We start from the raw sequence: 27,090 nt of genomic DNA, 5'->3' as shown, positions 1-27,090 counted from the left end.
AATACAACATAAAAATATTTTTAAAAAAAGACGTTTTAGACATCTTTATCTAAATGACCTCCTTCTGGTGAAGCTGAAATTTTTGACTTCGTGTTGTGAAGCAAAAGAAAAAGTATAGTAGATATGATATGATGTGTTAGTTTATTATTAGGTGTGAGTGTGGAGTAATCACCATATAGTCAACTACCTATAACCCAAAAAATATAATTAGCCATGGAATTGTAAAGAACATATGTGGTAGAATAAAAACCAACTATCAATCATCATAAATATCATTATATCAAGTCTGAAAAATTCACTTACTTAGTTACTTTATTGGTTACGTTGCATGCGTTTTCTCATAAGCAACTTCTGGTATTCAACCCTAGCTATTATTCAACCTCACATCGTCCAACAAATTAAAACAAACTCGTTTAATTTGAGGCCTTAATATCCCTTCTTTATTTGTCTATGGAGGCCCTATATATAGCTTATTTGGATTAAAATTTTTTAAAATAAAAAATTGATAAAACAAATAATTAATTATTTTTAAATTATTATTTATTATAAAATTAATAATAATTTATTTTTTATTTTATTATTTTATCATTTTTTTTATTTTAAAAGATCTAAATACAGATTGTTTTCTTCAACATTGATTGAGAATTTAACTTTATGCTATTATTGTGATAAACTAAAGTCGCACGTCGGCAAATAAAGCAAGCAAGTTCTAAAGGGTATCCCCATTCCCCTTAGAGTGAATGAGATTGATAATTAAAATATTAAAAATATTTGATAATTAAAATGAATTAATTAAAAATAGTTAGAATTTATTTTATTTAATATTTATTAATTATAATAACAATTAATAAATACTAAATAAAATAAATTCTGACTTTTTTTTTTATTTAGCATTACCGTTAAAGTGTTATGTTGCTCCTAATTTTGTTGAAGCATTCAACCCATGTTTGTTATGTGAGAATAATTTTGCATCATTGTTATCATCTTCTCAATCCAATGTTGCATCATGAGATGTTGATTAATTAAGTTGGCAATTAACAGGTATAAAAAGCATTAATTAATAGCTTGTTTGTAAGAAACAGGAGATGCAATGATGATAGAAAGCAGAATCCAGTGTGGGATTGAATAGGGAGCAAGTAGCAATGCATTATGGATTATTATCGTAGGTCAGAGGCTAACATCCATTGGTGTTGATCAGACAATCCATCAACTCACCCAACCCTTGCCATATTACTATCATCATCATCATCATCATCATCAAAAACTCCTTCAGATCTTCTTTCTTAAGATGGCAGCAAAAGCAATTGATGTTTTCCTACCAATTTTACAACAATTTCAACTTCATGTGCAATCATGTGCTCTTCTTTTTTGAATTTGCCTACACACCCACTCCAGATCCACTGCTTTCCCTGCCTTCCCAAGCAATATCCAACTTGCTATTATTCACACTTTCTATCATTTTTCTTTCAAAAATATCAAATTAGAATATATTGAGATAAAATTAAAGAGAAATGATTGGACTAGTGACATATACAATACTTAAATTCTCGATGTAGATGTTACACACATAGTTAGTTCTCATTTTTTAGAGACTACGAGTATAATAAGAGCATCCGTCGCCTTCTCTCGTCAATCCCACGAACCTCTTTTTTATTTATTCTAAATTCTTATTCGATTACGGCATCAAAATAAAAAAACTCACATCGGATTAGATTTAGGGATAATCAGGTTCGAACTTTTTTCAATGTTTCAAAAAAGTCCATTTCAATTTTTTTTAATGTTTTTTAAAAATGAACTTTATTTTTTATTAAAAAAAGTCTTTTTCATAAGAAAATTTCTTTCAATTTTTTTTGGTGACTAAATTTCTTTCAATTTAAATTAAAAGAAAAGTAAAAAAAAAAGAATAAAAGGAACCAATATGGTTTGTTGTATATTCCAAATAAACATCTCATAAATATATATGTTTTATATATTTTACTTGTTCGCTTAAATAAGTATTAAGAATTCAAATTTTGCTTATAATAATAGATATACACTGGAAAAAAAAGCATTGCTAATAATGATATTAATTAAATAACTTTTGTTTTGAGCAATGAAGCCAAGTGTCTCACTCATTATAACCTTTGAATATGATCATCATTATTAACATGCACATACATATGCATGTTTTGACATACATAAACCCCATTGAGTCCTCAATAAATTTGACTCCCTCCCACCCCTCACTCTCACCAACACACACACAAAGAAAAAATGGTGAGAATAATGAAATTCTTCTACTCCTTCTCACTTGTTCTGATCTTGTTGTTCTCTTCCACCACCACTATTTCGGCAGCAACGGCACCAGCACCGGCACCGTCGTCCGCGCCCACAGATATCATAAGAATCCTGAAGAAAGCCGGAGGATTCACAACCCTAATCCGTCTTCTGACAACCACACAAGTTTCCACGCAGATGAACGCTCAGCTCTTAAACTCAAACAACGGCATCACACTCTTTGCACCAAACGACAACGCGTTTCAGAGCCTCAAACCAGGGTTCCTCAATTCTCTCAACGATCAACAGAAGAACGAGCTCATCCAGTTCCATGTTCTGCCATCTTTCGTTGCGATCACTAACTTCGACACTCTCAGCAACCCTGTGAGGACGCAAGCCGGTGACGATCCTGAGAGGATGGCACTCAACATAACAAGTTCCGGGAACCAAGTCAACTTGACAACCGGCATTGTTAACGCCACGCTTGGTGGTAGTGTTTATTCTGATCACCAGCTTGCGGTTTATCAGGTTGATAAGGTGCTTCTTCCTAAGGATTTCTTTCTTCCTAAGAGGCCACCGCCGCCGGCACCCTCTCCGGAAGAGAAGCCTAAGGATTCTAAGAAGAAATCTGATGCTGACGGTCCTGCTTCTTCTGCCGATGCTTCTTCTGCGAACAAACGTGGAGTCATGTTGTTGCTGCTAACATTTTTTCTTGTTGCAGTTTCATCATTGTGACAATCATGATGGGAGTTTGCTCCAATGTTGTGCTTCATTGTTTCTTCTGTTTTTTTTTGTTTTTCCTTTTTCTGTCTTCTTTCACGAATTCAACGATCGGTTTGTGGTGAAGAAATTGTAATTCGATTTTTGAAGGGTTTTGTTTTATTTTTTCTCATTTTGTTTGTGCACTCTTGCAAACTGTAATCAAAGAATTTTCAATATAGAGATCATGAGACAGAATGCTTCTCTATTATATTATTTTAATATATAACTATTTCACTATGTATAGCAGATACTTGATCAAGCATTCATGTTTCTAAAATTTGCCAAAACTTAGATCTTGATTTATTTGGTACTATCTCTTGCAAATTGGTAGCACAACATAACTAACTTTTACTTTGTGAGCTATAAAAGAAATTGTCACTATGAGACCACATTGAAACCACTCAAAACATAAATGTACCAGGAGAGAGAGCATTATATTTACCATAAAAAATTGCCATGTTGTCAAAAACTGCAACACAACACCAAAGAAAATAAAAAGAAAAAAGATAATAATTTAAAAAATGTGCATTTTTATCAGTCAGCACTCTATATATTTTGACATCACATCTTTTCCTGCACTTCCAAGCAAATGAAAGTGGCATTACAGTTAACAAATTCCATCACCTAAAACATTTTATTACTATTCACTAATTTTATAATTAATTAATAAACTACTTTTTGTCTCCCCATCATTTCTACAATATTGAATTATTTTTAAGCAAGGTACATAAATACAGGTTACTGAACATACATAATTTCCAGATGTACTATACATCCAAGCATTATTATTATCCAAATTCAATTAAGTAAATTCAACAACAACAAAAACCACTTTTATTAAAAGAGTAAAATTATACCGTTAGAGTACATTATTGTTGTTATTGTCTTTTTCCTCTTCTTCGCGTTCCTTCTCCTCCTTCTTCACGTTCTTTCTTCTTTGCGTTTCTTCTTCTTCACGTGTTTTTTTCTCATCGTCATTCTTTTGTTGTTGCTATTGTTGTTGCATTTTTTTTTCTTTTCTTCCTCATCTCCTTGGAGATTTTGCAGCATTATGTATTTTGAATTGTACAGAATAACGAAATCAAATGCACTTTAATTCACTCAAAAATGAACCGAAAATACATCCAGAATGAACCGAAAATTAAATTCTAAATGAACCGAAATTATTTAATGATGACGATACACAAACAAACTCGTTTAAAAACAAGCATAGACCAAGTACACCTTATTTAAATTTATAATGAACCAAAATTACTTAATGATTGCGTTCGAAAACAAGCACACAAATAAAATTGAATCATAAATAAAAATACATCCAAATCCATCAAGTGATTTTGCAGCAGTATTTCTTCTTCTTTGCTTGATTTTTTCATGATTTTATTATTGTTAAAAGGGCAAAATAAGAAGAATTATAAAAAAGAAAAACAAGAAGGAGAAGATGAACAAAACAAGAAGAACATGGTGAGGAGTTTTGAGGAGTTTTTTATTCTTGTTTCTTCTCTTTTGTTTGATTTTTTTTTCTTTTTCTTGATTTTATTCCTCCCAAAAGAGGATGTAAGGAGGAAGAGTTTTAAATTGTGCAGAACAACGAGATCAAATGCACCTTAATTCATTCAGAAATAAACCGAAATTACATCCAAAATGAACCGACAATTAAATTCAGAATGTAAACTCGTTTCAAAACAAACACAGACCAAATGCATCTTATTTAAATCCAAAATGAAGCGAAATTACTTAATAATTGCGACATATAAACTCAGTTCGAAAATAAGTACACAAATAAAATTAAATTATGAACAAAAATGTATCCAAATTCATCAGTGAGTTTGCAGCATTATGTGTTTTTTTTTCTTCTTTGTTTGATTAGATGAACAAGACAAGAAGAAGAAGAACATGATGAAGAGTTTTGAGAATTTTTTTATTCTTATTTTTTCGTTTTTTGTTTGATTTTTCTTCTTTTTTTTTGTTTTATTTCTCTCAAGAGAATGAAACAAGAAGAATTATAACAAAATGAAATAAGAAGAAGATGAAGAAGGAAAAAAATAAAAAAGAAGAAGAAGCAGTAGAAGGTAAGGAGGAAGAATTTTGAATTGTGCAGAACAACTAGACCAAATGCACCTTAATTTACTTAGAAATAAACCGAAATTATATTCAGAATGAACTGAAAATTAAATTCAGAATGTAACTGTTTCAAAACAAGCACAGACCAAGTGCATCTTATTTAAATCTAAAATGAATCGAAATTATTTAATGATTGCGACATATAAACTCAGTTCGAAAACAAGCACACAAACAAAATTGAATCATGAACAAAAATGCATCCAAATTCATCAAGTGAATTTGCAGTATTATGTATTTTTTTTTCTTCTTGTTTGATTAGATGAATAAGACAAGAAGAAAAAGAACATGACGAAGAATTTTGAGGAATTTTTTATTCTTATTTTTTTTTGTTTGATTTTTTTTTTATTTTATTTCTCTCAAGAAAATAAAACAAGAATAAATATAACAAAATTAAATAAGAAGAAGAAGATGAAGAAGAAAAAATAAAAAAGAAGAAGAAGTAGTAGAAGGTGAGGAGGAATAGTTTTGAAATGTGCAGAACGAGACTAAATGCACCTTAATTCACTCAAAAATAAATCGAAATTATATTCAGAATGAATCGAAAATTAAATTCAGAATGTAAACTCGTTTCAAAATATGTCACGACCCGAACCAAGCCATGACTGGCGCTCAAGGGACAAGTCCCTCAGCAAGCCAAACGACCAAATTTTCAGAAAAACGGACAGAATCTCCTCTGTTTCTAGAACCTTACCAACATAAATATACACGGATCCTGCCTGTGACATATGGAGCATTGACATAATCTAGATTTTGAGCAAAGGTTCCATTACATAATTACTTAGCCCTTGAAAAGAAGAAGGGCTCACCAAAATGACTAAGATCTACTGAGGGGCAGGTGGAATGGAACCTGAAATGACTCCTGTATCTGAAAAACATGGGAATATAATAGGGTGAGTTTTGTAACTCAGTGAGCAAACATTACATCTATAACCCACACGAGACAATACAGAGTTTACCTTGAAAATTATATTTCTTTTCAGAGATGAGAAATTCATATTAATTAATTATACAAACATTAGATAAATAGTTAAGCGGATGAACTGAAATGGGAGTTCTCATTCTAGAAGTCAAATCAAATCAAATATTACACACCTAGGGCGGCTCCACCTCTAAGGGTAGCCCTTTCCTCTAGTGTGCCCGTACGGTATAACAGATCCAACGTGTGGCCTACACGTTAGGCTAGCAACGCCCCTGCTAGCTGAGGTCTGAGTCAGATGCATCTAGGTTAACGTCATAACTGCCGTTAACTACGGTTTTCTAGTCAGAGTCTCCCAAACCAATCCAAACTAAATCACTTATAAAAATCTCTAGTGCTTATAACATACTACTAAATTCCATAGCAAATCAATATATATAGGATTGCATACTAAAATTTAACTAAAATTTACATAAGGTCAAATAAGAAAACATTTATACTTTACAAAATATATAAATATCGTCTCGTGTGTATTTTTATAAAATTGTAAGTTTCACAAATTAATATTTATTTTCAAAAATTCAGAAATCACAATAATAAAATATTTTCAAACTCCAAAATTAATGATTCAACATAGATATTGATAATAATATATTTAAAAACAATTATAGATATAATATTCACTCACAACTTGATTCCAAAGAACCGGAAGCAACTCTGAGCGCGTCAACGAGCTATCCAATGATGTCCAATAATTCTACAACTCTAGAAATATGACAATAATGATATTTGTGAGCTACTAATATTGTCAATTAACATAATCTTACTCACCTTGACAAAAGCCCCAAATTTTCTAACCCCTAATAACCCTAATTCGGATTTATATATACCCATAAATATAGAGATGACAAAAATTGGAGATATGGCTAATTATTGAGTCAAAGAGTTACCTTGAAGCCTCAATAATAACTGGGACTCAAAGTTGAATGCTTCCTTCACTCATTAAGTTAAAATTTTCTGATTTGGAGATTTTGAGAAAATGAGATTTGAATAAATGGAGATAGAATAGAGAAGAAAAAGGAAGCAAGATGATGAAGGTGAATTTGATGATATTGAGTGGTTGGTTGCAAGGAGAAGAGATGAAGAAATCTAGTTGGTAAGAGAAGAGAAATGAGGGTTTTACATTTTGATTTTTTTGAAAGAAAATGAAAGGGAAGGAGAACAGAGGGGGAGGGGGAGTGTCGAAGAAGATGAGAAGAGAGAAAGAAAATTTTTAAGTGGGGGCATGTGCCCCCCACGTGTTCTCAACCTCTCTTTCTTTTCTTTCTTTTTTTTTCCCTCACACTCTCGGTTATTACATTCTCTCCCCCTTAAGAAATTCGGTCCCCGAATTTCAAACCAATAAACTATGATAAGTGTGATAGTTACCTTTAGACTCAAACAAATACGGATATTTGTCACGCATAGCGTCCTCCACTTCCCAAGTTGCTTCTTCTACCGAATGATTCTTCCAAACAAATTTCACAGATGCTATCTCTTTAGAACGTAGTTTCTTTACTTGGCGATCTATTATAGCCACCGGTTCCTCTTCAAATGATAAATCTTCGTTTAGCTCTATGGCTTGTGGTGCAAGCACATGAGATGGGTCGGGAAGGTATTTGCGCAACATTGATACATGAAAGACTGGATGAATCATAGACAACTCAGGCGGCAATGCCAAGCGGTAAGCAACTGCACCTATTCTGTCCAGTATCTCAAATGGACCAATGTATCGAGAACTAAGCTTGCCTCTTTTCCCAAACCTCATCACTCCCTTCATAGGCGACACTCTCAGAAATACCTGATCACCCACTGAAAACTCTAAGTTACACCTTCTGTTATCAACATAAGCCTTCTGCCTACTCTGAGCTGCTAATAAACGTTCTCTTATTATGCGAACCTTCTCAACGGCATCTTGTACCAAATTTGGCCCCAAAAGCTTAACCTCACCAACCTCAAACCACCCAATAGGTGACCTGCATCTTCTCCCATAAAGAGCCTCAAATGGTGCCATTTGAATGCTGGCTTGATAACTATTATTATAAGAGAACTCGATCAAAGGTAGATAGCTGTCCCAATTCCCACCAAAATCTAGAACACAACACCTTAACATGTCTTCCAATATCTGGATCGTCCTCTCTGATTGCCCATCGGTTTGAGGGTGAAAAGCTGTGCTAAGATCTAGACGAGTTCCTAACGCTTTTTGAAAAGATTTCCAAAAATGAGAGGTGAACTGGGGCCCACGATCTGAAATAATGGACACTGGAATTCCATGTAGCTTAACTATCTCATCAACATAAAGTTGAGCATACCGAGCTGCACTGAAAGTTGTTTTCACCGGAAGAAAGTGAGCTGACTTCGTCATTCTATCCACAATTACCCAAATTGAATCAAAACCTTTAAAACTACGAGGTAAACCTGTTACAAAATTCATTGTAATCCTTTCCCACTTCCATTCAGGTATCTCAATCTGTTGTAATAACCCAGCAGGTCTTTGATGTTCAGCTTTAACTTGTTGGCAAGTTAAGCAATGAGAAATAAAAACTCCTATGTCTTTCTTCATGCCTTCCCACCAAAACAATTGTTTCAAATCTTGATACATCTTATTGGAGCCTGGATGAACGGTATACTTAGAATTGTGAGCCTCTTCCAAAATAACTTTCTTCAAGTCGGGGTTATCTGGCACACATAAGCGTTGACCACAACGCAAAACATCTTGATCAAGAGAAAAGTCTGAGTTCCTCCCATTGCGAACATCTTCCATAAGCTTTCTTAGTTTCGGATCATCACCTTGTGCAACCTTGATCTGTTCTATTAGGGAAGATTGAGCTCGAACATGTGCTAAGAAAACTCCTGATTCTCCAAGGTCAAATTGAATTTCACCGGCCTCCAATTGATGGACTTCTTCAACAATTGGTCTCCTTCCAAGAGTGATATGGGCTAAGCTACCCATAGATTTTCTACTGAGGGCATCTGCTACAACATTGGCCTTTCCAGGATGATACAAAATGGTACAATCATAATCTTTTAGCAACTCCATCCATCTCTGTTGCCTCAAATTTAAATCCTTCTGTTGAAATATATACTTCAAACTCTTGTGATCCGTATAGATTTCACAGGTCTCACCATAAAGGTAGTGTCTCCAAATCTTTAAAGCAAAGATGACCGCTGCCATTTCCAGGTCATGAGTTGGATAATTCTGCTCATGCTTCTTGAGTTGTCGCGAGGCATAGTCAATGACGCGGCCATGCTGCATTAATACACAACCAAGTCCTATCCGAGATGCATCACAAAAGACTGAGAATCCCCCAGACCCAGAAGGTAAAACAAGAACTGGTGCTGAGGTTAGACAAGACTTAAGTGTTTGAAAACTTCCCTCCCAAGCTTCTGACCATTGAAACTTCACATTCTTCTGAGTTAACTTGGTTAATGGTGCCGAAATTCTCGAGAAGTCCTTGATGAATCGCCGATAGTAGCCGGCCAACCCTAGAAAGCTACGAATTTCTGTCATTATAGTAGGCCTTAATCACTACTAGAAATAGGGCTTTTTCGGACGAATTTTGAGACGAAATTGAAATAAATTTCGAACAAATTAGAGACAAATTTTTTCTTTCAAACAAAATTGGGACGAAATTTTTTTGTCCCAAAAAGCCTTGTTGCTAATTTAAATTTTGTCTAAAATTTCGTCCGAAATTTTTTTCAGACGATTTTGTGACAGATTTCGAATAGGCATTTATCTGCTAGATTTCTAACTATTATAATATATTTTAGACGAATTTCAGACAGATTAGCCAACATAAAAATAACGTATTTCAGACAAATTTCAAACATAAAAATATTAATTTTTAGACAAATTTCAAACAAAAAATATACTTTATTTCAGACAAATTTCTAACGAATTTCGTCAAATATAACAAATTTTTTTCAAACAAATTTTAGACAAATCAAATATTTCTTTTCAATTAAATTTCAGACAAAATAAAAAATTATTTTCGCACAAATTTTCTACAAATTTAATATAATATTTTAAACAATTTTCATACAAAATAATTTGCTATTTAATATATAAATATTTTAGAAAATAAATTGTATTCGATCTACTTTCTATATTAAGAGCATCATAATCATTTTTTTCATATTACATCATCGAAATTATAAACATATAATAAAATCATAAAAAAGTTAATTACCATAAAAGAGTTAAAAAAATATTTATTATTAAAATACTTTTATCCATAAATGTAATCAAACTAAAATAAGAAAAAAATACTTAAACTAAAACAAAGAAAGCCTTTAAAAAGGTCAAATATCATGAATATAATAAAATGTACTAACTAATTCACCTAAAAATTCCTTAATCTAAATTAGAAAAAACATATACTCTTGACATCAATCACTTATGTTATCATCCTCATCATCATTAGAGCCTGTCCCAAGCTCATCTTCTGCAGGATCAGACAAAGTTGAAGGAAGTGGGAGATTCAACCTTTTATACAAAGCATGAATTGTCTTTTTAGTAGAACCAATTCTTTTCTGTTGAACCTTTAGTTGACGTCCTTGATCTTTTAACTTGTGCTCAGCATCATTCAACTTAACCTTTTGCTCTGACCACTAGAGAATACATAAATCAAAACAAAATATTAAATTCAAAGACATTGGCGAATGATAGAAAAAGAAAAGTGTTAATAGAGATGAAGGAAAACTATTAACAGTGTTAATAGGATTAAGAGTTTGTGTTGAATCAACAACCATAGCATGAGGGGAAAAAAGCTGAGCTTTCTTCAATATATCCTGAAAACTAAATTAAGATAAAAAAAGCATACAAGTATCTAGACTTCACCATACAGTTCTCGCAAGTTAAGGCTATTACATGAAATAATCGCTTAATAGGACCCAGACAATAACTTCTATAAAAATCCATGTATAAAACAGAAAATAATATAGCTTAAAGAATGCTAGCAGCCAAATTAATCAGAGAAAATCCATATTTCCACCTCAATATCAGTACTTGAATATAAACATATATCTGATTTAACCCTAAGGCGTTCTGCTCTGTTACCAATTTGCTCAAGTCACATGACACAAAACAAAATAAATGCAATCAAATTAGAGAAGGTTAACTGACTCTAAACCCAAAGCAACAAAATACAAAATGCTAGATGAGTACTAATTAAACAAGATTCTTTAATTTCAGAGCAAACTATTCACCATTTCTTTCTTTCTATTTTCTCTATCCCACATGATTTATATATACACATAGAAACTATGGTTACAAGCTTACATACATGGCAAACAATAATGCTGACACTTAAATTTAACTTGAAGATATTCTTGTTTTTAGCATAGTAATACAAGCACCAGCGGTTATTGAGGGAAAAATAAAAAAAGAAAAAAGAAGACAGTTGAATTTGGAGAGAAAGTTGTGTTGTGATATATATTATTTTCAAAGCAAGCACAATTAAACTTGATGATACACAATCTGCAACACAGGAATAGATTCACAAGAACAGATTCACAACAAGTCAATTCTCTCAGTTTTTTTTTTCGGTAAAAATATTGGATCCTAACATATTCCTAAATTTAATATGCCAAAATTTAAACTTTTATTTTCACATCTGCAACACAGGAACAGATTCACAGCCAGGGAACCAAAATAATGGCCCTTATCATAAGAACAGAGAAACAGAGGGAAGAAATAGTTACCTTGTATTATTCATGGTGAGGATTGAGCGCCGATTGACTACATGAAAACTAAGCATTCAGAGAATATAATGCTAGCTAATAATGAAAATTAGTAATTCTTGAATTTGGATTCCATAGATAATATTAATTTATACACTCATATTCATGTATATATAAGTCTTATTGTGCACATACCTTTAGAAGATATGAATAGTGATCTACTTTAAAAATCCGTAAGATAACAAATGATAAGTATATGTCTGGTTTAACATTGTTGATTACTTCAGCTTAATTTGGCAACAAAATTACAATAAATGATGAATAATTGAATATACTAAAATTATATGGTAATTAAAGTTAATTAATAAAAAAAGAATATTTCCTGTTGCTATGATCTTGATCCACACTACACCACACCACAATATACATCTACTCCATGCATTTGAATTACAACTATTTCACAGCAAGCTTATTAATGTGAGGCGTGTCATTGAATCCATGATTCAAACATGGTGTTCACTGTTAAACAAACATAATTCTGACATCATTGATAAAATTCACAATTCTAATTCAAATTGTAGCTGTGTTACGACTGTAAATATATTGTCACAATTATAATAATTTTAATTGTGGGTATTTCCATTTTTGTGATATGCATTGTGATTGTTATGGGTTTTTTCACTATTGCCCTGGGTTATGGCTTAATGCGGCTAATGTTACCATCTTTCCCCCAATTATTCAACCATTCGCATTCAGACTCCATATATATAATTCTAAATTTAATTAATCCAATTTGACCTTGCTAAACTTTCATACATATGAAAAATTTTAGAATGAACAAATAATGACTAAAATTGTGATGAATACTAAAATGAAGACAATGAAATGTTACTGCAAAAAGTGTAAATATAAACAAGAAAAAGAATTTAAATGGTGAAAGATTTAAAAGAATGTATATACGAATGGAAATAATGACTAAGATGGTGATAGAAAAGGAGAAACAAGAATGAAATAAAAGACATCCAATAGATGCAAAACAGAAGAGAGTATTATTCATATCCAAAGAGTTAAGAACAAACCCTAAATTTTTTAATAGGACTCTAATTTTATCCTTAGAAAGACCAAAGGGCCATTGATAAAACTCCAAGCCATAGTCTGATAACGAGAACCATCATTAACAAACAAATTGACAAAGAAACAAACAAGAATCACATCACTACTCACAAAAAATTGGGACTTGACAGAGATCGCACAAAGACGCAAAGGGGCAAGGATTAGAGGCTGGTGGCGGTGCGAGGTCCGAGACCGGAGGAGGCGGCCACATGCACGAGGCAGAGCAGTGTGAGCGGGTGAGAGCTATTACCTGTGAACGCGAACCACGAGGGTGGTGGTCGCCTGAGTTGCGAGGTCGGAGGTTGGCTGGAGTGCGACCCGGAAGATCAGTAGTGCCGCGGCGGCCACAAGGCAGAGCAGGTGAGCGAGTTAGGGCTCTGTAATCTGTGAGCGTGAAGAACGAGAGAGGGTAGAGGTCGCCTGATTTGCAAGGGCGGAGGTTGGCTGGAGTGCGACCCGGAAGATTGATGGTGGTCACAGGAAGGAGAGCAGTGTGAGTGAGTGAAGGCAAAGGAGATAAAAATTGAAACCAAAAGGCGCGTTGGAATAAAATTTGGCTTTTTGGCTCAGAGTAAAGAGGTGGTTTTGAAACAACTACGTAGGTTCTTTTTTAGTAACTATCTTTGTATGTATTAATGCTCATTTTTTTTCTTTTATAAAAATTAGTTTGTTAAATCAAATAAAACTGGTATTTAATTTTACTGTAATAATATTAAAACTAAGCATTTTTTTCAATTGTTATATGAAAAAGCAGTTTAGTTCAGTTTTTAAAATATTTAGGATGTGTTTGGTTTAGCATTAGAAACACAAGAAGCTCGTTCAATCTTTTTGAACACTATAATTTTTTATTTGGCAATTTTTTTTTTCTCTAAACACAAACATGATTCTGGATTTTAACTCCCGTTCATCAGAAGCAATAAATTATAGCTTTTTGCGTTTAGCGTTTGCGTTCAATTGTTAAATTGAAAAATTAATTGAAAATTTTATTTTTTTTGTCAGTTTTGTCATTTAATCTCATTTGTAATAAGAGATACTAGAAACAATCGTCAAAGTTCTTGAATTTTTTTCATGGTTATGTTTTACAAACAAATAATTTTTTAATATCATTATTAGTATTCTTTGTTAAGTTTTTATTTTTTATCAATTTTCTATTTATTTTTTTGTTTATAGTATGGATATTTTTGTTTAGAGTTTTAGAAACAAAAAGTGTACTCTTTTATAAGTTATATATAAGTAAGGTTATTTTAGGAAAAAGGAGCTGACGATAATCCACACATAGTCGCATCGTTCCATCCTTCTTCTTTACGAATAGAACAGGAGCTCCCCACGGAGAAGTGCTAGGACGAATGAATCCTTTCTCTAGCATATCTTCCAATTAAAATTTTAATTCTCGTAACTCAGTTGGAGCCATACGATAGGGAGGAATGGACACAGGTTGGACTCCCGGAGCCAATTCTATGGAAAACTCAACTTCACGGTCAGGCGGCATCCCCGGTAGCTCATCAGGGAACACGTCAGGGAATTCTCTAACAATAGGAACCTGATCAAGACTAGGCACTTCGGCATCAACATCTCTAACAACTGCCAGAAATCCTTGGTTTTCCTTATCCATCAATTGCATAGCACTCATAGATGAGATGATGCTAGCTAAAGTGGGACAGTCATCACCCTTAAAAACAAAAGGTGAGATACCCGGTATGTCAAACTTCACAGTTTTGGAGTAACAGCCCACATCAGCATGACAAGCTGCTAACCAATCCATGCCTAAGATGACATCAATATCTTCCATTGGTTCTAAAAAGATCAAATCAGCTAAGGTTTCAACGGTATTAATTCTAACAACACAAGACCGAAATACGACTCGAACCATCGTGGAGACTCCAAGCGGAGTGCCAACATGAAATGGGTGGGATAACAGTTCAGGTTGTTTATCGAAACGAGATGCAAGATGTGGAGATACATATGAATAATGAGAACCCGTATCAAATAACACTCGAGCATCTAAAGAACAAACTTGTAAAGTACCTGCCACCACAGCATGAGAAGCTTGAGCATCTTGACGTGTTAAGGCATGCACACGTGCCTGACCTCTTCCTCTTTGGCTCCCTCCTCTGTTATAGGTCTGACCTTTGCCACCTGCTCCTCTGCCACTAGGACCAGAAGAATTTCCAATAGACATAGCTGAAGATGATGGCATTGGTATTGTAGGACGTGCAATACCTGGAGCAAAGCCTCCTCTAGGATTTGGACAATCCTTCCTAAGATGACCAGATTGACCACAACCAAAACATGCACCAGTAGCCTTGAAACATATACCGGAATGGTAACTTCCACACTGAAGACAATAGGGCTGAGCTGGCCTTGTCTGATTTGAATCCTGTGCACTAGATTGAGAGGTGCTCTTAACAAAATATCTGGGATTCGAAACACTCATGGGAGCAGATCCAGAAGAAGCAACCCCACCAAAAGATGCTTGAGGACGAGCTCGATACCCCGAATAACCTTGCTGATTAGTTTGACCATGATGAAACTGAAATCCTCCTAAACTAGATCCACCAGAAAATTGTCCCTTCATCTTGGGCTTCTTACCAACATCCTTAAAAGCATTTCTCTCCGCTATCCCAGCTTCAATTCCATAGGCAGAGTTTAGGACATCCTTAAAAGACATACGTCCGACTTCAGGCATAAGAGTAGTGAACATAGGTTCTGCCAATCCACGAACGAAACGACGAACTTTCATCTCTTTTGAATTCACCAAGTACGGAGCACTCTTAGAAAGTCTAGTAAACTCCTTAGCATACTCAGTCACTGTCATATTCTCTTGCCTTAATCTTTCAAAGGCAATTGCATCTTCTGCTTGCTTGTTAGCTGGATAAAATCGAGCAAGAAACTCTTCAGTAAACTCTTCCCAAGAAGGAGGAGGAAGTCCAGCTACTTCTTTGCTCTCAAGAAGAGACTCATACCAATATCTTGCTGAACCACGCAAGTTGTAGGATACTAACTCAACAGCCCATTCTTTGGTGCACTTGAGAGCTCGAATAGCTTTCTTTGCATCCTCTAGATATTGTTGTGGATCTTCATCCAATGAATCTCCATTGAAAGTGGACGAATTCAACTTCAAATACTTTTCAATTGGCGGCTCTTGATCCCCAAACAATTGATGAACCCTATGAGGCTGAGGATTTGGCGCATTAGGAAGTCTCGCTTCACCCTATTTTGATTTGTTAGAACATGTAACACCGCATTAAGAGTTTGATTCATTCCCCTCAATTCAGCTGCTAAGTCCGGTTGAGCCTCTCTTACTGCGGGGTTCTCTTGAACTCTCTCGCGGGGTATCTCTCCTTTGCGCCTATCAGCTATCCTTTGGCTCCTTGGCCTTTGTCGAAGCGCTCCAAGTGGCGGAGAAACTGCCCTATTGGATTCAGCAGTATCAGGAGCACCAACAGTTCCACCACGTCTTTTCTTAGGTGGCATCTTCCACCTATCGAGTAAGTAGAGCGATTGAATCACCAACGACATATGTATATAGAGTTCGAAGACAATAGGACAGACAGAAAGAATTATGAGACCAAAAGATTGAGGAAAACTTCCTATAGGCCTCTAGTAACATCACACTTTGTGAAAATGGGCCGGCTTCCATTTGCACAATTGTGATCTTACTAAAGGACACTTGCTCCATATTACACAGGAAAACCTAAGGCTCTGATACCACTTTGTCACGACCCGAACCAAGCCATGACTGGCGCTCAAGGGACAAGTCCCTCAGCAAGCCAAACGACCAAATTTTCAGAAAAACGGACAGAATCTCCTCTGTTTCTAGGACCTTACCAACATAAATATTAACTCCCTGTATTAATAATAAACCTCCATTTCCAAGACAACAACAACAACATACTCCAAATTATATCCACAACCAAATATATCCAAAATACGCATCATATATATATATCAAGTTGATAACTAGAGTATATAGTTAAAACCATAAGTCTTACATAACCAAATCATAATCACTACCTAAACAGTTCAAGATTCAAAATAACATAACTCACACGAGGATCCTGCCTGTGACATATGGAGCATTGACATAATCTAGATTTTGAGCAAAGGTTCCATTACATAATTACTTAGCCCTTGGAAAGAAGAAGGGCTCACCAAAATGACTAAGATCTACTGAGGGGCAGGTGGAATGGAACCTGGAATAACTCCTGTATCTGAAAAATATGGGAATATAATAGGGTGAGTTTTGCAACTCAGTGAGTAAACATTACATCTATAACCCACACGAGACAATACAGAGTTTACCTTGAAAATTATATTTCTTTTCAGAGATGAGAAATTCATATTAATTAATTATACAAACATTAGATAAATAGTTAAGCGGATGAACTAAAATGGGAGTTCTCATTCCAGAAGTCAAATCAAATCAAATATTACACACCTAGGGCGGCTCCACCTCTAAGGGTAGGCCTTTCCTCTAGTGTGCCCGTACGGTATAACAGATCCAACGTGTGGCCTACACGTTAGGCTAGCAACGCCCCTGCTAGCTGAGGTCTGAGCCAGATGCATCTAGGTTAACGTCATAACCGCCGTTAACTACGATTTTCTAGTCAGAGTCTCCCAAACCAATCCAAACCAAATCACTTATAAAAATCTCTAGTGCTTATAACATACTACTAAATTCCATAGCAAATCAATATATATAGGATTGCATACTAAAATTTAACTAAAATTTACATAAGGTCAAATAAGAAAACATTTATACTTTACAAAATATATAAATATCGTCTCGTGTGTATTTTTATAAAATTGTAAGTTTCACAAATCAATATTTATTTTCAAAAATTCAGAAATCACAATAATAAAATATTTTCAAACTCCAAAATTAATGATTCAACATAGATATTGATAATAATATATTTAAAAACAATTATAGATATAATATCCACTCACAACTTGATTCCAAAGAACCGGAAGCAACTCTGAGCGCGTCAACGAGCTACCCAATGATGTCCAATAATTCTACAACTCTAGAAATATGACAATAATGATATTTGTGAGCTACTAATATTGTCAATTAACATAATCTTACTCACCTTGACAAAAGCCCCAAATTTTCTAACCCCTAATAACCCTAATTCGGATTTATATATACCCATAAATATAGAGATGACAAAAATTAGAGATATGGCTAATTATTGAGTCAAAGAGTTACCTTGAAGCCTCAATAATAACCGGGACTCAAAGTTGAATGCTTCCTTCACTCATTAAGTTGAAATTTTCTGATTTGGAGATTTTGAGAAAATGAGATTTGAATAAATGGAGATAGAATAGAGAAGAAAAAGGAAGCAAGATGATGAAGGTGAATTTGATGATATTGAGTGGTTGGTTGCAAGGAGAAGAGATGAAGAAATCTAGTTGGTAAGAGAAGAGAAATGAGGGTTTTACATTTTGATTTTTTTGAAAGAAAATGAAAGGGAAGGAGAACAGAGGGGGAGGGGGAGTGTCGAAGAAGATGAGAAGAGAGAAAGAAAATTTTTAAGTGGGGGCATGTGCCCCCCACGTGTTCTCAACCTCTCTTTCTTTTCTTTTTCTTTTTTTTCCCTCACACTCTCGGTTATTACAAAATAAGTACATACAAAGTGTACCTTATTTAAATCTAAAATGAATCGAAATTATTTAATTATTGTGACACAAAAACTCAGTTAAAAAACAAGCACACAAATAAAATTGAATCATGAATAAAAATGCATCAAAATCCATCAAGTGATTTTGTAGCATTATGTGTTTCTTCTTCTTTGTTTGATTAGATGAACAAAACAATAAGAAGAAGAACATGATGAGTAGTTTTGAGGAGTTTTTTTATTTTTATTTTTTTGTTTGATTTTTTTTTTTTTAGTTTTATTTCTCCCAAGAGAGTGAAATAAGAAAAAATATAACAAAATGAAATAAGAAGAAGACGATGGATAAGAAAAAAAAAGAAAAAATAAGAAGTAGTAGAAAATAAGGAGGAAGAGTTTTGAATTGTGCATAACAACGATATCAAATGCATCTTAATTCACTCAGAAATGAACCGAAATTATATTCAGAATGAACCGAAAATTAAATTAAAAAATAACAACGATAACGATAACGACGATATGTATTAGAATAAGATGACAATGATGATAACGATGATGATCATGATGATAATCATGATGATGGAGGAGAAAGATGAAAAGGAAGGAGGAGAAGAAATTTCAATGTGAAAAGAAGGATAAATAGGAGGAGGAGGTGGTGTTGGTGACGACAGAAAGTGAAGAAGAGAAGAAAAAGAAGTAGTATCAAGGATAAAGAAGAAAAAAAAGAAAAAAAAAAGGGATAAAGAAGTAGAAGAAGCAACAACAACAACCCGAGAGAGAAGAAGAAACCAAAAAAAATAACTGCGTGAATATAAAATACTTAGTTAAACTTAAATATTAAAATTGTTTGAAAGTGAAAAATAACTGTATAATTTATTAATAATAATAATAATAATAATAATAATTCAGAACTGTAGAATAACTAGCCTAAGATTTTGTATATATTCTTTAGGTACAAGGCTCGCTCGTACTTTGTACTAAGATGTAACATACAAAATATTACTAAATCCATAATTCACAACTCATCATTATCAGAACTATGCAATAATCTAGAATATATCCATCAAAGTTTGGCATAAAATTAAATTAAAAAAATAATAATAAGATGAAAGATCCTTTTATCTTCTTGACAGAAGAGTTATACCCTGAATCAATTACCTATCATTAATTTCCTTAGCCTCTACATAATAAACCCTTTTTAATGGACCATACATCACAAGAAAAATTCATGTCCTTTACATACTTGCACAAGAATGAAAGCAAATTGATTCACTTTCAGCTTTTGACTACCAACTATAGAAAAAATGAAGCAAGTTCAGCTGTCCTGTTCCCTCCTTCTACTCATGTTTGTTACCTTCTATTCTTGCACCAATTCAGCAACAGCTCCATCTCCAAAAGCTTCATCCCCAACATCATCAAAACCATTAGTCCCTGCATTACCAGATTCTCCAGATTCCTCTGACTCAGCACCAGATGACATAGGCAGAATCCTCAAGAAGGCGAAAACATTCAGGGTTCTAACAAGGCTGCTGAAAAGCACAGAGATAATGAGCAACATCAACTCACAGCTGATGACAGCAAAGAGTGGTGGCCTAACAATCTTTGCCCCGGACGACAACGCCTTCGCGCAACTCAAGGCAGGGTTCTTGAACTCGCTCAACCAAGGCCAGAAGATAGAGCTCTTGCAGTTCCACATCTTACCTCAATATGTTTCAAGCTCAAACTTTGATTCTCTCAGCAATCCTGTTCAAACAGTGGCTGGTGAGGATCCCACAAAGCTTCCATTGAATGTGATGGCATATGGTAACAGTGTCAACATTTCAACTGGGGTCGTCAATGCCACAATCGATGGACTTGTTTACTCTGATACCAATCTGGCCATATACCGTGTCAACAAGGTTTTGCTTCCTTTGGATTTCTTTGTGAAGTCTAAGGCTCCTGCTCCGGCTCCGGTCGAGGCAGAGTCACCCATTGCTGATAAGAAGTCTTCTGCTGAAGATCAAGAGAATCAGGATAAGTCTGCTGCATTGAGCTTACTTAGCATTCAAGGAACTGCATTGATGTCTATTGCTGTTGGTTTTGTTGTAGTAGCAATGATATGATGGACTTGAAGATGATCATCATCCATTTGGTTGCTTCACTTGTGAAGAACTCTTCTTTTCTTGATTCTTTTAAATTTTGCTTAGTTTTCTCTTTCTCACTTTCTGAAATGTCAAGAGTATGCATTGCTGTCTGATTTATTCTTTTCAACTTTTTGTTAGTAAAATGTCTGATATGCTTTGATTAATTTGATATTAAATTTCGCAAAACCTGTTCACCATAAGTTCGGCAAAATGTGATATTAAGGCAGGAAACTCTTCAGCTTGGGCCAGTTTAAGGGGTTTGGACTTCTGTGTTTTATTTCTTCTAGAAACTTCAATATAATATAATATGATACATCAGTGTAAATCCTAAACCCTTTTAATGGTAGTTACTTATCTGGAAGTCTTTTAAGACCTTTTAAAAGCCATATTTATGGATAATTGCAGAGAAATACTAAGAATGCAAGCATGGAAAAAGGGAAATTAAATTCAATCTCTTCTCTAAGTCTCTACTAACTTGATCTGTATTAATCATCATCCATGTTCTTAGAGTTTATTCAGTACTTCTTTGGAGCTTGTGTATTAATTGTTGCTCCCATACTCAAACCATATTCCTTGTACTAACATATCAAAAATAGTAATGTTAATCTATTCTACTGTACATGTTTGAATCTAATATCTATTCCTATTTATGTGATCTAAAGCATAGGTTAAGGTTTGGAATAAACGGCAGTACTAATATTCCACCTACCCCAAATTTCTATCATTTCTTTGGCCTTCTATATAATCAAATATCATTTAAATCTTCTTTCTAAAACACCAGATTAAAAGCCTTCATTACCAATAATTAAGTAGAAGATGAAGCAAGCTCTATTTTCCTTGTCACTACTTCTAGGCCTCTTGATTTCTTCCTTGAATTCTTCAGTCACAATGGCACAGGCACCTGCATCAGCACCATCGCCTCAGGCTCCAGATTGCTGTGACTCAACCCTAGATGACATAACCAGAATCCTTGAAAAGGAAAAAACATTCATAGTCCTAACCATGCTGCTGAAAATAACAGAGATCATGAAGAGCATCAACAAAGAGCTCATAGCAGCAAAGAGTAGTAATGGCCTAACAATCCTTGCAGCAGATGACAATGCCTTCTCAGAAGATAAAGCTCTTGCAATTCCACATCCTACCCGAGTGTGTTTCAAGCTCATCAGGCTTTAGTTCTCTGAGCAACTCTGGAAACATTGGCAGGTAAAGGCACCAAAAGGCTTCTGCTGAGAGTGACAAAACATGGTAAGATGATCAGTGTCAACATTTCAACCGGGGTGGTGAATGCTACAGTCACCGGAGAGGTTTATTCTGATAACAAGGTTGCTAATTTGCTATATATCGTGTGGACAAGGTCTTGATTCCTTCGTATTCCTTTGTATCCTCCACTGCTCCAGCTTCAGCTCCTGCTCCTAAATCTGATAAGGAAAACACACCAGCTCCTGAACCTATCAACGAGACAAATCAGGATTATTATTATACTGCTGGAACAATCACCTTGGTAATCTTGTGGTGCCTTTACTTATATTATAATTAGTCTAATTAGTACTAGAGTTGAACTTAATCAGCAAATTAATATAAATATGGGTGGGTATTAGGAGTTATATATAATATTTTGCGGTTGGAGTATGTTATTCGGATCTGATACTATATATTGTGCTTGTGAGTTAGATGCATGTATGTTATATATGAAAATGTCATTTAATTTGCAAGCTAAGGTGCTCCGTCTATATACATGTAAGTTGAGGAATTAATTGAGGAGGATATATATGTGTCAATCACTGTCTGAGTGAGTGTTTTATTTTCTCAAATGCTCCATCTATCATAATAAGAAACCTTACTCAATCACATATATTGTTCTGATGCATCGCAGTACCTTACCTTAATCTTCCTCCCAAGCAAATAACAGCATTTAGTCTCACAAATCACATACGTAATTACCTGCAGCCCCTACTATATATAATTTGCCCCATCAATAATCATTCAATATTAACATGAACATAATAAACATGAAGCAATCACTCTTATCAAACCCATTAGCACTAGTACTAATATCTTCCCTCATGTGTTCTACCACCTTAGCTGCTCTCTCACCAATGGGTGCACCGCCACAACAATCGAAACCCCCACCACCAACCTCCGCCGTGGACATCCTTGGAATCCTAACAAGAGGCGGATCCTTCAACACATTCATCAGGCTCATGAAAACCACACAATTGATCAACCAACTCACCTCACAGCTCATAACCATTAAATCCGGTGGCCTAACCATTTTCGCCCCGGAGGACGCCGCCTTCTCCCAACTCAAACCAGGGTTCCTCAACATGCTTTCGAATACGCAAAAGCTTGAGCTCGTTCAGTTCCATGTTCTCCCTGACTTCGTCTCCAGCTCCAGCTTTGATACCTTAACTAACCCTGTTAGAACACTAGCCGGTGCTAAACAAGGGAAAGTTGAACTGAACGTGATCAGTTATGGTGGAAGTGTCAACATTTCAACGGGTGAAGTTAACACCACCATCAATGGGATCATATACACGGATAACCATCTTGCAATATATAAAGTTGCTAAGGTGCTTCTCCCATCAGACTTCTTCCCCACCAAGATTGCCGCCGCGCCGGCGCCTACTCTGGCGCCGGCACCGGCAGTCGAGGTAGCGAAGGCGCCGAAACCTGATAAGGAGAAGCCGTTGGACGACAATTCGGAACCGTCGTCGACCCAGGTTGTTCCATCTAAGACGTCTGCAGCTACGAAAAATAGAGAGGTTTCCGTTGTGTTTATGGTCATGCTAATAATATTGGCAGCATAAACTATATAACATGTAAATGAAGCTGTGTTTACACATTGTTTATTAAAAAATGTTATTTGTACACCAAAATCACTGAAAATAGGCATCAATATATTTGTGTATAAATACATGTATAATTTAATTTATTTTTAATATGTATTTATATTCCAACATATATTTTATACTGATAGCTGATTTTGGTGTAAACATAGCATAACTCTTGTTTAAAATGGAGCGTTGTGATATGTTTTTTGTTACTACGTGCTTTTCTAATGAGAAAATCTTGAATCCGTATATAAAAGTAAATCCATGGTAATATAAACACAGATCTTGTTTGAGTGAAAAATAAGTATTTTTTATGGTGTCTAAATTTTATTTATATACTTTAAAAAAAAAGGTCAATCTTACTTTGCTCTATTTCTACATTTAAACAAAATAAGCACAACTTCCATATACATCAAAAAATTCCCCAAACAAATAATAGATAGCTAGGTCTATAAAGTATAAACTATTCATCAGTATTTTTAAATATTGTTGGTTAACACCGCTGATCAAAACAATATATTATACAGATCTATGATACTACTTTTTCAATATACTTATTAGTTTCATTTTTAGGCACACTCACCAAATTATACCTAACCAAGAATCTGTCAACCTATTCTCAACATTTTAATTCAGGAACGAAGAGGGGAAGAAAAGATCTAAACCCTAAAATAGCTAATTCCTCAACGTGGCTTAAATTGCTTATCAGTGTTTATCATCAAGTGTTTCAAAATTGTTGGATAATGTTTGTAATGCATTGAAGAAATAATAGAGATTGGATTTGAAGAAGCTAAAGCAATATCCAATTTTTGATTTGAGGATGGATGATATAGATAGAAGTAGAGGTTCACGGCCTCTAAAGAACTGAAAAGAACTAAAAGTATGTCACAGTCAGCACTGATCAACACAGCATATATATAGGACGCTGTAAAGTTGTTGTACGTCGTACATGTACTTCCATTGCATTGTATCATCATGTTTAGGCAGGATGAGAGTCACAGATACTAGATTACTAGTGTAGTGCTATTGCTACTACCAAAAATAATAATTGAAAGAGCTGAGGGAATATTATTATAGATAGTGGTTCCAAATATGGGTTGGCCCCCACTTGGTTCACGAGATGGATCCTGTCATATCTCATCTGATCTCAATGCTATGCCTCCGTGACCCATCTATCATCATTAACTTAGCTACTTAATTAACTTAACTTGTTCTTTTTATTATCATTATTATATCTATGTATCATACAATTAACCTCACCTACATATATTCTTGATGATGAAGAGGATTGGTTTGGAGGTCGACGAGGGATCCCATTGGATTATTCATGAACCTGGTGGTGACCCCAACGCCAAGAAAGTCTCTGGTCAACCCAAGTGGGTGTTGCATCAAGTTTGAATCGTTATTGAAGGAGGAGAACTGAGACGAAGAGCTGAGCATGAATCCAACAAAGGCATTATTGTCGTTGTTAGAAGCGATAGGAGTAGATTCCATTTGTGTAGCTTTCTGCAACAACGCAGTGGCCGACATGAGTGTGGATGATGATGATGATGAGTAGAACAAGTCTCCGAGTTTGTTGTCTTGGTTGATTGTTTGGTCAAGCCATAGTGGTAGTGATGGTGGTGCCATGGAAGAAGCAGTATGAAATTGAGAATTGATTGGTTGAGGCAAGGCTTGACAAAAAGATCTGTGAGTGAGGAAGCTGTCCTTCCTGGAGAAGAGAGTGCCACAGTGACAACGATACTCTCTGGTGCCACAGATCTTGGTATGAGCCTTCCAATCAGAGTGAACAGCGTATTTCTTGGAACACTTTTCGCATTTCAGCTTCTTCTCGCCGTGCTTTCTGCTGTAGTGTTTCTTTATCCCCGTCAAGTCCCCCAGCGCACGACAACTCTCGTGGTGGACGCAGCTCTTCTCCGGACACACGTACACCTTCTTCCGCACCACCTCCTCCTTCTCCCTCTGCCGAAGCTTCCACGGCAGGTTGTGCCCTCGCCGGTGCAGCTGCAGGTTCTGCTCCCTCTGGAACCCTTTCTTGCATATCTCACATACGAAACGGTTCGTCGCCATCAGCGATTTTGGCGATAGAGCTATTACTTCTGCCTCTGGATCTGCATGCTTCAATTCATCAATTCATCAATTCATATATATAATAACAGATTTCAAGCTATATTAGGTATTCTTTAATTTCTTGCCTGGTCTTCCTGGTTGACTTCGCTTTCTCTTCACTGCTGCTGGAATTGAATTAGGGTTTCGGTAACTGGAAGGAGCCACTGCTGATGTTGATGATGAAAAGGACATCATCATCGTTCATGAAATATGCTTTTATTGCTTGGTTTGAATAAGCATGAGATGCATGACCCAGAATTCTAAAACAAAACAAGAAAGCAAAAAGGTAAAATCTAAATTTTCATATGCTTAACACTGCTGCTTTAACATGAAGACAAGAAAGAAAAGGTGTAGTGTATTTATATGCATACATGTCTGAAAATTAATAATAAAAAAACAATTGAAATTGGTACATATATTACAACATGTGAATCGCGGTGGCAGCTAGCTAGCACAACTGCACAAGTGTTGTGTGTTGGCTTAGTTTAATTTTATGGTGATGAAGAGAGACAAGAAGAGAATAATACTTATTCATATAATCTAATAATAATAATTAATAAATGAAATTTTGGTTCGCCAGTGTGGATTTCTTCTTATCAAAAAGAGGTGGACCGCTTTTGTGTCTGTGTCACTCACTTTCACGGTGCATATGGTATTAGCAAGTTGATTAAGTAACTACGTAAATCTACCAACTAAATCCATCAAACCAGCTACTATGCCTACTAGCCTAGTTCCATCTTAATCTACTCTTCTTTTAGACAAAGCAGCCAAAGCATATGCACATATATAATATTCATTATTATTTCAACTTTGATTTCAAGTATAGTCTTTGTTTTGTAGAGAAAAAAAAAAAGTTTCGGATGCAATCACTATTTTTAGATGTTAATTAATATTTTAATTTTACTAAACTTTTAATATTTCTATTTGTAGATTGTTATATGCCGTATTGCTACTTTATCTAGCAATTAACTACTTGCAACATTCTTTAATTAGTACATGCAAATTAAACCTATTTAAAAATTTGTGACATTTTTATTCTTGAAAAATTTTAGTCTACCTAGTTAACTTTTATCAAATATATATGTATTATACAACATGCATTCTTATCTACACATGCTTTTCTAATGCGACCAATTACTTTAATTTATCAAAATACTCAATTTATTTGAGATCAGATATCACTAATTAAGAAAAACGAGCATACGACTCAATAAGATTTTCAAAGTTCAAATTCTAGAAAAAGTAATTATTTGATGGTTTTCCTAATATTCATGACAATACTAAAGTTGAGATATATATTCTAAATAAAAAAATAGAAAAAAAAGAAGCGCTTATTTAAAGTATAAAAGAGCTTATATAAGTCAAAATTTAAAAGAGGCATAATAATTAAAACATCAAATAAAACCATAAATATGACTATGCAAAATAGTTTTCCTTTTAAGAACCAAAACTTCATCAAATTAGTGAGAATATAAAAGGGTGTTTTGGGGATGAGATTGATATAGGCAGATACATACGGA

At 34.7% G+C, this 27,090-nt stretch overlaps 5 protein-coding genes, 2 long non-coding RNA genes and 1 pseudogene across 11 annotated transcripts in view; 5 read left to right on the top strand and 3 right to left on the bottom strand.

Moving 5' to 3' along the window:
* LOC107614395 (fasciclin-like arabinogalactan protein 12) lies at positions 2,194-3,226 on the top strand. The gene has a single exon (XM_016316606.2). It carries the CDS (start codon positions 2,254-2,256, stop codon positions 2,989-2,991), a length of 738 nt encoding a protein of 245 aa, XP_016172092.1. The 5' UTR covers positions 2,194-2,253; the 3' UTR covers positions 2,992-3,226.
* LOC107612715 (ATP-dependent RNA helicase glh-2-like) lies at positions 5,853-18,428 on the bottom strand. 5 transcript variants are annotated; one of them, XM_021108613.1, is made up of 5 exons: positions 18,102-18,425; positions 17,840-17,916; positions 17,042-17,100; positions 14,915-16,370; positions 5,853-6,004 (listed from the first exon to the last, which is right to left on the bottom strand). In XM_021108613.1, the coding sequence occupies exons 4-5, from the start codon at positions 15,702-15,704 to the stop codon at positions 5,961-5,963; spliced, it is 834 nt and encodes a 277-aa protein (XP_020964272.1). In that variant the 5' UTR covers positions 15,705-16,370; positions 17,042-17,100; positions 17,840-17,916; positions 18,102-18,425; the 3' UTR covers positions 5,853-5,960. The 5 variants fall into 5 exon arrangements, with proteins under 5 accessions (XP_020964272.1, XP_020964273.1, XP_020964270.1 ...); XM_021108614.1 differs by lacking the exon at positions 5,853-6,004 and adding an exon at positions 6,796-6,820 and having other exon boundaries at positions 18,102-18,426; XM_021108611.1 differs by lacking the exon at positions 5,853-6,004 and adding an exon at positions 17,328-17,455 and having other exon boundaries at positions 14,153-16,370; positions 18,102-18,428.
* On the bottom strand, positions 10,519-13,428 carry LOC110265596. The gene is made up of 3 exons (XR_002351756.1): positions 13,001-13,428; positions 10,805-11,834; positions 10,519-10,705 (listed from the first exon to the last, which is right to left on the bottom strand). It is a non-coding gene; the product is annotated as an uncharacterized LOC110265596 (long non-coding RNA).
* The window catches only part of LOC110265597, an 18,474-nt gene continuing 2,453 nt past the window's right edge, over positions 11,070-27,090 (top strand). Inside the window, exons 1-3 of the long non-coding RNA XR_002351757.1 lie at positions 11,070-11,165; positions 13,263-13,268; positions 21,163-21,165. This is a non-coding gene — a long non-coding RNA (uncharacterized LOC110265597). The remainder of the gene's footprint in view (positions 11,166-13,262; positions 13,269-21,162; positions 21,166-27,090) is intronic.
* Positions 19,643-20,984, top strand: LOC107612712 (fasciclin-like arabinogalactan protein 11). Its single transcript, XM_016314427.2, has one exon. The coding sequence runs from the start codon at positions 19,812-19,814 to the stop codon at positions 20,607-20,609; it is 798 nt and encodes a 265-aa protein (XP_016169913.1). The 5' UTR covers positions 19,643-19,811; the 3' UTR covers positions 20,610-20,984.
* On the top strand, positions 21,164-22,241 carry LOC107612714 (annotated as a pseudogene).
* On the top strand, positions 22,518-24,741 carry LOC107612711 (fasciclin-like arabinogalactan protein 12). Its single transcript, XM_016314426.2, has 2 exons — positions 22,518-23,480; positions 23,645-24,741. The coding sequence occupies exon 1, from the start codon at positions 22,625-22,627 to the stop codon at positions 23,435-23,437; it is 813 nt and encodes a 270-aa protein (XP_016169912.1). The 5' UTR covers positions 22,518-22,624; the 3' UTR covers positions 23,438-23,480; positions 23,645-24,741.
* LOC107612710 (protein indeterminate-domain 9) lies at positions 24,467-25,910 on the bottom strand. The gene is made up of 2 exons (XM_016314423.2): positions 25,657-25,910; positions 24,467-25,572 (listed from the first exon to the last, which is right to left on the bottom strand). Exons 1-2 carry the CDS (start codon positions 25,766-25,768, stop codon positions 24,722-24,724), a joined length of 963 nt encoding a protein of 320 aa, XP_016169909.1. The 5' UTR covers positions 25,769-25,910; the 3' UTR covers positions 24,467-24,721.

The sequence above is a fragment of the Arachis ipaensis genome, chromosome B08 (assembly GCF_000816755.2).
Source record: "Arachis ipaensis cultivar K30076 chromosome B08, Araip1.1, whole genome shotgun sequence".
NCBI lineage: Eukaryota > Viridiplantae > Streptophyta > Magnoliopsida > Fabales > Fabaceae > Arachis > Arachis ipaensis.
This window is presented reverse-complemented; position numbering and strand designations above follow the sequence as displayed.

Bases quoted from the DNA above. Each gene is read 5' to 3' on its own strand.
- LOC107614395 (XM_016316606.2), top strand. From the start codon at position 2,254: ATGGTGAGAATAATGAAATTCTTCTACTCCTTCTCACTTGTTCTGATC.
- LOC107612715 (XM_021108611.1), bottom strand. From the start codon at position 15,704: ATGACAGTGACTGAGTATGCTAAGGAGTTTACTAGACTTTCTAAGAGT.
- LOC107612712 (XM_016314427.2), top strand. From the start codon at position 19,812: ATGAAGCAAGTTCAGCTGTCCTGTTCCCTCCTTCTACTCATGTTTGTT.
- LOC107612711 (XM_016314426.2), top strand. From the start codon at position 22,625: ATGAACATAATAAACATGAAGCAATCACTCTTATCAAACCCATTAGCA.
- LOC107612710 (XM_016314423.2), bottom strand. From the start codon at position 25,768: ATGATGATGTCCTTTTCATCATCAACATCAGCAGTGGCTCCTTCCAGT. The intron at 25,573-25,656 runs GCAAGAAATTAA...TGAAGCATGCAG, and splicing joins AAGTCAACCAGGAAGACCAG to ATCCAGAGGCAGAAGTAATA.